This window comes from Anopheles ziemanni, chromosome 3 (genome assembly GCF_943734765.1).
Source record: "Anopheles ziemanni chromosome 3, idAnoZiCoDA_A2_x.2, whole genome shotgun sequence".
Lineage (NCBI taxonomy): Eukaryota > Metazoa > Arthropoda > Insecta > Diptera > Culicidae > Anopheles > Anopheles ziemanni.
In genome coordinates this window covers 11,918,333-11,928,566 of record NC_080706.1, presented here as the reverse complement: position 1 = coordinate 11,928,566, position 10,234 = coordinate 11,918,333, and the positions used below count along the sequence as shown (strand labels likewise).

The following is a 10,234-nucleotide window of genomic DNA, read 5'->3' as shown; positions in this document are numbered from 1 at the left end:
GTATCTTTGTGTGGGTAGCACTTAAAAAATGAAAAAGTCATATGCAGAAAAGACGTGAATGAATAAAAATAGGCTGAAAATTGCGCATCGATTGTGGTAGCAGTTAATTTCGATATAGTGGAGGCGATTTTTGGATGGAAAAATGATCAACTCAATGTGCACTACTGTAATTGATTCGAAAAAATATCTCCCACGGCAACAAATTAATTGAAATCAAACCCTAGTGAACGGCATTTAATGCTTAAATTGAACGAAAAGAAAAGTAAAAACAGATATTCCAATATAACAACCGATTGACGGAAATCGGACTTCAAAGAAATAATTGAACCGTTGGTCGTTGGTGGACAATCGTCGCAAACAGAGATCCGGGTGACTAATCCGGTCGTAGGAGGGACACTTCGGATTGGGGCTGCTGATAAATGCGCAGCCCTTATCGACACCACCGTCGGTCGCCATTGACAGCTATCTTTACGATTGTTCGCTTCCGCCCGCGTCACGGCGAAGACGAAGACGAAGTGCATTTTTGCAGGCGTCATTTCGCAAACAGCCAAGCAGCGAGACTGAAAGAAAGACCCACTTGCGGCTCGTTTACATGACACTACAGGAGTGTATCTTGACAGAACGCCACAAACGACCCATAATTTCGATGTCAGGTGTCACGCTGAATGTTGATTGATGAAACCGCACGCGGCCCGGTGCGTTTGTTTGGTGGTTTCGCTTCCTGGAATGGCTTACGCCCAAAAGGGTATCCCAATTGGGTAAAAAAAACATAAGAAGTGAACATGAGGTGTTTACAAACACTCCTTTTTCCTGATTTTTTTACCAGGTTGATTAATCCAATTTTGGAATAAAACAACCGTTGTTATGGTTCAAATATTATAAAATTGTAGTACTTTGCAAATAAGAGATTTAGGCGAAGTGTAAAATTTATAGTAACGTTTAGCGATGCATCTTAATCACATAACAGAATAACGTTAATGTATTCTAAAATTGGTAGACCAGAAACTGCTCATTGGTTCCTCGTTCATCAAAGTCTGTTGATTTTATGCTCTTTGCTATAGTGGCCTATGCTGCTCGGGGTAGTTCTCCTGACGACCCACTGTGCCGCCCAGTGGGGCGTGCCAATGTTCGAGGCGGGAAATAACGAGGACATCTCGCTCGGGGCGTACCAGGAAAACATAAAGCAGCTAGACGTGTGGATGCTCGAGGAGAAGCAACCCGGGTACGTGCTGGTCTACATCAATTACCAGGGTAAGCCGGCCGGTATGACCTTCAGGTGGACCGTCAACACTTTCGAGCCACTTCGATCCTTTCGCAGGCACGGCAACGCCAACCATCAGCTTGGCTCCGGCCAGCCTCGGCGCGACGCTGGAAAAGGACACTGATCGCTGGCGCATCACCATCGGCCGCACGCAGGACTACGAGGTACCGGCGCAGCGGTACCAGCTGATCCTGATGTCGATCGAAGACTCGCGGGACCCGTACACCATCGCGGTGCACCTCGTGAACATCCTCGACAACGAGCCGATCATGGCGAGCGTGAATAACTGCGAGATCGAGGAGCTGCGCTCGAGCTTCGTCTCGGACTGTCTGTTCAGCGTGTACCATGCGGACGGGTTCGAGGAGAACGGCATTCGCAACTCCAGCACGAACGAGCTGACGTTCGAGATAGACGATGCGAGCGGGGCCGGTGTCCACTTTCGCTTCGATCCGTCCAACCAGACGCCAGCCGAAGCCGCCTACAACCGACTGTACAATCTCCGGTGAGTATCGGGCACCGGTAAAAGCATCGAACTTTCCGACGGAAGATAGCGAATTGATGTTGACAGACCAATCTCCAGATAGCTGGGAATTTTTCTCTGTCGTTTTGTGTACCGGCCCGTGAGATAAGTACACTCGAACGTCATTTTGAGATAGTCATTGGCGTTACCATTGACTCACGCGCGCCCTTGTTTGATCGAATCTCGGTTGGCACATGGTTTGAACGCATGTTTCCATCGCACTAGCTGGAAATGTGGTAAACAAAAAGTTGTGACCTTCCTTCGTTTGGGAGATGCGAATTGAAGCCAAGCCAAGCGCCAAGTCAAGTGGTTCAGAAGTATTCCTCTAGTAAAGAACCATTTTGGAATGCTAAGTTCTTGTATGCTGTAGATATGTTAAGCCCAACAAATAGAATCATATTTTCTTGATTGTTGATTTAATAACTTATAGTGCGTTAAATTTGAAAAGTATATTCGAGAGGCTCCGGTTTAAAGTTGAATTCTTATGAACCAAATGTTGGCCAAGCTGGGAAAATTCCAGACCCAGGATTTCAATTTAAACATGACCAAGAATCTCGATGAACCCATATTTAGTGTGGCATTTCAATGAAAGAATTAGTGTACAGTAGCAGTAAAAATAAGATGTTAGCAAGACTTTTTGATTCCTCAAAGATTAACATTCCTATTCCTACATTAAAAAAGAACATGCAAGTTTCAATAACAAATATTATTACTTTGAACTAACATGTAAAATAGTTACCACTTACCTGCTTATCCCTTTTTCGGCCCGTTAGGGTGCTGGAAGCGCTGAACTACGAGATGAGGGCCCTGTTTAACTTTATCACCACCGTGTACGATCTGGACAAGACGCATTCGTTCAAGATGAACACCATCGTGAAGGTGCGCAACGTTGAAAGCCGTCCGCCACGGTTCATTCGGCCCTTTGCCACACAACGCATTATGGAGAAGGAAGACTTTAGTACCACGGTCACAGCCATCGATGGCGATACGGAGCTGAACAAACCCATCTGCTACGAGCTGAAGACGGCCAACTCGTCTCGTAAGTTTCCCATGCATACATGCAGAGGCGGATCTACCTATGAGCGGACTGAGCGGCCGCGGGGGGCCCCGAGCTTAAGGGGGCCCCGTGATGAAATCCTCAGATCGCAAAAGCAACTACCGATTTTATTTATTCTCGCAGTGGTATACATACTTTGATCAAAGTTATTACAGATAATTTTCACTTAAAGCCTTGGCAGAATATGTTTTCATGAATCTTCTTTCTCATCTAATAATGTCCGTTTGACTTAAAATGCTCTCAATTTACGGTCCACCAGCAAAATGGATTATTACCCTTTTATATTCGCTGTTAAATGTATAAAAAGATTTAACAATTTGAGGGCGATTTAAAAAACCAGATAATGAAGATTTGACATCTGATTTCATCAAATAATCAAATTGTGCCAAAAAAAAAAATGCGAAAATTTATTTTAGATTCTTCGAATTAGTATTTAAGATATGTGACGAAGTCATGGGTAATAACGAAAAGATTTGAAGAATTTTTACCTATCGACAAATCATGGAGACAATATGTTGAAAATATGTACAAAGGATTGCAAGCTGTTCTAAAATATAAGTCCAATTTTGGCCATAGCTATAGAAACATTTTGAGCAATGGAAATGTCTGGAGGGCCCCGATTATCCAACCGCTTGGGGCCCCGGAATGGATTGATCCGCTTCTGCATACATGCGTCTCTTGTATTGGCATGACGGTGATAGGTTTAGTGTAATCGACCTTTCTCTTTCCCTTCTGTTTCCTATAGACCAAAAGTACTTTGAAATTGGGGAAACGACCGGGGAGCTCGTCGTGCATCCGATCGACCGAGACACTGAAGAGAACGAGTTGTATCCGTTCACGGTAGGCATATATCCGTTTTTCGACCATAACTAAGTAATTCTAAGGAAGCATTTATTCCTCACATGCAGATAACGGCGTACAAGTGCCACAATAATTCGTTCAGTACCACCATCGACAGTGCAATCATTCTAGAGGACAAGAACGATTGCTATCCGGAGATCGACGTGAAACCGATCGAGCTGGAATTCTGGGAGAACACCGTCATGGAGCTGGCGTTCGAGCAGTTCGTCATCGAGGATCGCGATCTTGGGGAGCACGCACGGTACGAGGTGGAACTCTGGGAAACGGTGGGGGATGCGGACCAGGTCCTTACGGACTCGTTTACCATCATCCCGTCGAGTGGCTACCAGCGGGGAACGTTCACTATCAACATCCTCAATCCGCTAAAGCTGGACTACGAAATTCCGGTCCGACAAAGTTTCCTACTTCACGTCACCGCTCACGAACCAATCGAGCCAACGCACGTTCGCACCCAGCCTATTACTATTAACCTGCGGAACTGGAACGATGAGGTTCCAAAATTCGACAAGGTTGATTATGAGACCAGCATCCTCGAAACGATAGGGGCAAACGAGCTGCTTACGAAGGTTACCGTAACCGATCGTGACATCGATGATGGAATACTGTTGACGGTCCTGGGTCGCTTATCATCGAACCTGCAGGTGATCGCGCTGGATAAGGTAGTGGACGAATCGGGTTTGCCGAGCTATCCATTCGAGATTCGCACAAAAGTGGACAATATCTTCGACTATGACATTGCTGAGGAGGTGATTGTGCAGCTGCAGGCCGTCGATCAGCTACAGACGGATAAGAACGAACCACTACATCCGATCTTTGCGCAGATGATCGTGATGGTAATCGACGTCAATAACAAGCCCCCTCAAATTACGCTGGTAAGCAACAGTTATAAAGGTTTGGCCAATATTCTAGACCATTGATGACAGGAGTCTTTACACTAGATATTTACAACACATTATTGCTATTCGATGACTGATCAGCCTCAAGTTTACCTTATGATTAAATTCCTAGTGATAAGAAAGAGAGAATCCTGTTGACATCTCTCCGACTTCTTCATTCTTTTCTCTATCAAACTAACATTAAAGTTTCTTGTGCGTTCTTTTTGTAGCCACGCGGCTCGTTGCATATAGCGGAGAACTCGGTGGCGGATAGTGCGGTCCTCATCGGAGAGACAGACGTGGCCGAAATCATCGGTACCGATCCGGACACGGAAGCAGACCTGCAGTTTATCATCGTCTGGTCCAGCAGCTATGGCACGAAGAGTGGCATCCGTGCTGCACCGGAAACCTATGAAAAGTATTGCCATACCGCAAAACTCTTTGGGGAACTAACTATTTACTTTGCATACATTTTCGATGTCTGTTGTATCCTTTTTACTTTTAGCTGTTTCTACATTGGCGAAGAAAAGTTCGGTCGCCAGCGGACGATCGGAACCATACGAGTGAACCCGGAATTTACCCGCCAAGTGGACCACGAGATGTACGACACGCTGTTCTTAACGATTCGGCTGGTCGATCGGAATCAAACGATCATGCCCAACGATGCCGTGGCAGTGGTAGCAATACAGATCGACGATGAAAACGACAATGCACCAGTGTTCGACGAAGGTACGCTGACGGTGGTACGATCGGTCAAGGAGCAGTCCGAGCAGGGTGTTAACATCGGTAATATCATAGCCTACGACATCGACGGCCCGGGAAACAATGAAATCACGTACTCTATGGTGTAAGTTCAAGCCAGCGCAGGTTTTGATAGACATTTTCTGTACAAAAACATACCTCTCCGACAGACCCATGAATCCCGCCCATGAAGGCTGGATGGAGATCGACCAGACCGGCATCATCCGAGTGGCGGCCGATAGGAAAATTGACTGCGACACACCACCGACGGATGTGGTGCTTCAGAATATAACTATAGCCGACTGGAAGTGGAATACCAGTCATGTCTTCGAAATCGTCCTGATCGATACGAACAACAAAGTACCGTACCACGAATCCTTCCCGGACGACGGTCGGGTGTACAAGTTCGAGAAAATAAAATCCGCGACACCGATTCTGCAGGTGGAGGGAAAAGACCAGGATCGGGATACACCGTACCACACCGTGTCGTACGAGATTAACTACCGAAACTTCCCGCAGCTGCAGCGATACTTCGAGGTGTCCGGCAGCACCGGGCTGGTTTCCGTAAAGGAAAACAACGAGCCCCTTGATCGGGACGCCGGCTTGGAGAGCATCATGATCAATGTGGTAATGGTGGACAATGCGGGCGGGTATGACGGTAAGGAAGATCTTCCGGGTTATGCAAAATATCACTTCTGAAAATCTGTCACTTTTCGAAAACAGTTCAAAATCGTAACGAAACGAACATTTACCTTACCCTGCTGGATATCAACGACCACTACCCAGAGCTGCCCGCACTCACTGCTGATGAAACTGAGATTTCGGAGGACGCGAAGCAGGGCTTTGTCATCAAGGCGGATTTCGTTGCAGTCGACCTAGACGACAGACTTACTCCGAATGCTAAAATTATCTACCGCATTCAGCAGATGCTTCCTGGTACATAGTAGCCTCAACAGGATAATCTTAACATTTCACAATTGATTTCCAAGATTTGCACTGCGTGCATTAACTTCTTTCAGAGCAAGAGGTGTCGTTATTTGACCTGGAAAATACCAACGAATACAATGCTACACTAAGAGTAGGCGTAGACTTAAAAGGTTTCTATGGCACTAGAACACTAACAATCGAGGTAAGGCTTCCAAGATTAAATTAGAATCGATTACGAAAATATGGCACAAATTCTGGTATATCTTTTTTATCCTTTAGGCATGCGATCGTGGCAGTGAGTACAAGCCAGTCTTAGAACTTCCTGAACCACCCGTAAACAACTGTAGAACGCGGGATTACGAATTGCGCGTCAATCCGTATAACTACAACACTCCCGCTATTAGCTATCCTACCCGAAATACCCAATTGCGATTGAAGTAAGCCCGGTTGTGGGAGCACTCTTCGCACTGTGTGTACGAGAAAATATATCATATTTTATCCATTTAAGGTACGAATCACTATACAACGGACGTCCACTGAACGACACGAATGGCTCAACGATCCAGAACTTCATCGCCATCGATGACGATGGGGGGATTTTCGGCGATGTCACCTTTTCGCTTAGAAGCACCAACGGTAAAGAACAACCTAGCACTGATGGGACACGACACGAAAATCCGCTCATAATTCACCTTAATGAGTGGTTTTTCTAAACCATCATAATTGTAACCCAGTTTTTACATTTCAGATGATGAAAAAGACCACGAAGTGTTCCGGGTGGATAAAGTTGATCAGAAAACGGGACAGCTGGTCCTGGAGAATGCGCTTGCCGTGATGCCGTATCCCAAAAACTACAGCGTACGTAAAGCTTCGCACCAGCAGTATTTCAGCATATGTAATACGACCGCCCAAACTAATGATCCTTCTCGTGTTGGCTGCTCTTTTAGGTCACGGTTATCGCTAGGGACGGTGGCGAAAAACAGTCGGAGGTACCCATTTACATCGTGTTCGTCGACATGTCCGGTGAACCGGCCTTCCAGGAACCGACATTCAATACCGATTTTACAGGTAATGGTAAACAGCATTTCACAGGCTACCAAATATCAGGAATACCGTATACTGATGGAAAGTTAGGTCCTGTTCCTATTAACTGCTTAACGGTGTCCTATTACGGCACATCATATTAAATCAGCTGAATACTGCATTTTTTTTGCAAATGCAACAATAGTGCTTCATTCCTGCAACAATAGTGCTTCATTTCTGGGCCGCGAAATTCAAAAACTGACTGAAACTAGTTGCCAACATCCCATGTTCCATTGTTCCATTCCGATAAAACGGCTTAATGAGGGGTTTCAGCATCCCAAAAGGATTGAAATTAAATTCAAGATTTTTTAAATTCTATAATAATTGAATTTTTCTATTATCTGTTATTAAATTAGTTATCAATTTATTATGATTGCTATTGATTTGATTTATATCATTATGTAAGTGTAAATTAGGAACACAAATTAATTTACATAATTGTTTGTAATAGCGACCATGGGCTGTGTGACCAATGTTTGATAATAATCAAATTGTAGCACATGTCTATGAGGGTGTTGAAGGCAATTAACTTGCATTAACTTCTTCTACATTCTACAGAGAATGAAGAAGGCCGAGATGAGCGTCGTCAGCTACCGTTAGCCGTCGATCCGAAGAACGTCGGTCTACCTGAGGGTGCTCAAACAAATGTATTCTACTTCATCGATAGTAAGTAGCCTATTCGAACCCCATAATTAAAGGATTACCATCGTGCACAACTTATCCACCGTGGTATTCTCTTGCAGGAACGTATGGCAACGCCAGTCACCTATTTGCCCTTGACCCCGTCAATAACGTGCTGCGGTTGGCGGTCCTACTGGACCGAGAGGAAATTCCGTCCCACGAGCTGCGCATCGTGGCGACAAACAACGAGAACGGTCCGCCGGCCACCATCGTCGATTCGTCTACGGCTCTGCTGATCGTGCGCATTAAGGTGAACGACGTCAACGACAACCCGCCGGTGTTCCAGCAGCGGTTCTACGCGGCCGGTATCACTACGAACGACCGCGTGCAGAAGCCACTGTTCCGGGTGTATGCCGAGGATCCGGACGAGGATGAGGTGATCCGGTACGAGGTGGTACCAGAGTCGATAGAAGCGGTCGGCGAGAACCTGATCGTTGGAGATCTACCCTTCCGACTGGATCCGGACAGCGGTGAACTGACACTGACGATTAAGGTGCAACCGAACCAGAAGGGCTACTACCAGTTCACCTTGATCGCATTCGATCGGGACGACACGCACAACGATACGGTTCCGGCCAAGGTCTACATCGTGTCCGAGTCGAACCGGGTGACTTTCGTGTTTTTAAACAGTGTCGAAGAGATTGACAAACCGGCCGTACGGGACTTTGTAAGTAGAGACACCCAAGGTGGTCGAATCAATATGTGTAACATCAAACGGAATTTACCAAAACTGATTCTGACGCAAAGATGCGATTACACCTGTAAGACAAAAGTGTGCAATTTCTACAACGGTGTTCCCAAATATCATGAAGCATTAATTCCCTATTGTTGGTTCACAACAATACATTGGATTAGAAAATGAATTTTGACTAGCATAATAAGCAGCGAGTATGTTTATTAGGATATCAGTTAATAAGCCGTGTGATCCGTCATATCTGTCTTCATTCTTCCGCAGTTGGCCAAGCAGTTATCCGCGTCGTACGACATGGAGTGCAACATTGACGATATCGACCAGAGCTTGGAGGGACGACAGACCGGTTCTAGCACCGCACTGACCGACGTGCGAACCCACTTCATCCTAGACAACCAGGCAGTGGAAGCGACGGTGGTCCAACAGCGCTCTTCCAACCGCACCTTCGTGACCGAGCTGAAGGCTTCACTGCGCTCTAGCGACCTTTACCTACAAGACGTACCTCCGACACCTGAGGACATTACCGAAGCTGATGACACGCTGCAAACCATCCTGATCGTGGTTGCGGCTGCTCTGGCCCTGCTGTGCGTCATTCTGTTCGGCGCGTTCTTCGTCAAGATCCGCAGCCTTAACCGGCAGCTGAAGGCGCTGTCGGCGACAGACTTTGGTTCCATCGCATCCGATCTGAACGGTAAACCCACGCGCAATGTACCCACCACCAACATCTTCTCGATCGAGGGCTCCAACCCGGTGCTGAACGATAATGAGTTCGCCCGGATGGGTGGCGGTGGTGTGTACGACGACGACCTAAGGTAAGTCTTTTCGTGGCAGATACTAGAAACGAAAGCCACCATCATAACTTTCTCATCCACAGCCTCCAATCGGACGTTTCGGACTTCCGGGACATGGATAAGGACCTGTTTGCGACAACGAAGAAGGTAGGTGTCTCACCGGAAGGGGTTGGGTTTGAAAAAAAAAACAAAACAAGATTCGTGACAAACACCGATCGCCGTTTTCCAGGAAAGTGTCAATCCTGCCTTCATGGAACACATTCGCCAGCGCTCGCTAAATCCGCTGGCCAACGGGAAGGTCGATGATGACCACAAAAAGGTGGATGAAACCGAGGACGAATTGTCACACCGGTTCTAACATGAATCACACTTGTTGTGGGTAAAATATAACTTGTACAGTTAAAGAATGTAAGATATAATTGCGCTAATTGCTATAGTACATACTAACTTTGTGTAAGGAATCAAGATTCCCATTCGCTGAGCAGGACAGGGTACACCTTTCGATGGTCAGTAAATTTGTACGTGATGAAGGAGTTTCAAACAGTTAAAACCTAGTAAAAAAACAAGCATCTGCTTTGACAATTTAAACAGACAAGCCATACATAAAAGCCTTCCTTGTGGACAAATCCTGCATGCGACCAACTGTGACCCATTTTTTCCTGCTACTAGATTGTTGCCAGATTGGACACACAGACTCACAATCAAGAGAGTTGAACAAAAACCACATCCTTCCACCTTGCTCGGTG

General features: G+C 46.1%; 1 protein-coding gene across 1 annotated transcript; it reads left to right on the top strand.

Annotated features, from left to right (window-relative positions):
• The first annotated feature begins 1,067 nt into the window (after positions 1 to 1,067).
• Positions 1,068 to 9,846, top strand: LOC131286245 (protocadherin Fat 4-like). Its single transcript, XM_058315176.1, has 19 exons — positions 1,068 to 1,251; positions 1,319 to 1,763; positions 2,555 to 2,820; positions 3,584 to 3,678; positions 3,747 to 4,571; positions 4,805 to 4,992; positions 5,080 to 5,421; positions 5,486 to 5,973; positions 6,039 to 6,251; positions 6,335 to 6,444; positions 6,522 to 6,679; positions 6,751 to 6,878; positions 6,991 to 7,100; positions 7,190 to 7,310; positions 7,884 to 7,991; positions 8,069 to 8,673; positions 8,962 to 9,509; positions 9,572 to 9,635; positions 9,718 to 9,846. The coding sequence occupies exons 1-19, from the start codon at positions 1,068 to 1,070 to the stop codon at positions 9,844 to 9,846; spliced, it is 5,127 nt and encodes a 1,708-aa protein (XP_058171159.1).
• The last annotated feature ends 388 nt before the right edge of the window (positions 9,847 to 10,234 follow it).

Excerpts from the sequence above, each read along its gene's own strand:
- LOC131286245 (XM_058315176.1), top strand. The coding sequence starts at position 1,068 with ATGCTGCTCGGGGTAGTTCTCCTGACGACCCACTGTGCCGCCCAGTGG. Across the intron at positions 1,764-2,554 it reads AACCGACTGTACAATCTCCG|GGTGCTGGAAGCGCTGAACT; the intron begins GTGAGTATCGGG and ends TCGGCCCGTTAG. Across the intron at positions 9,510-9,571 it reads GTGTACGACGACGACCTAAG|CCTCCAATCGGACGTTTCGG; the intron begins GTAAGTCTTTTC and ends TCTCATCCACAG.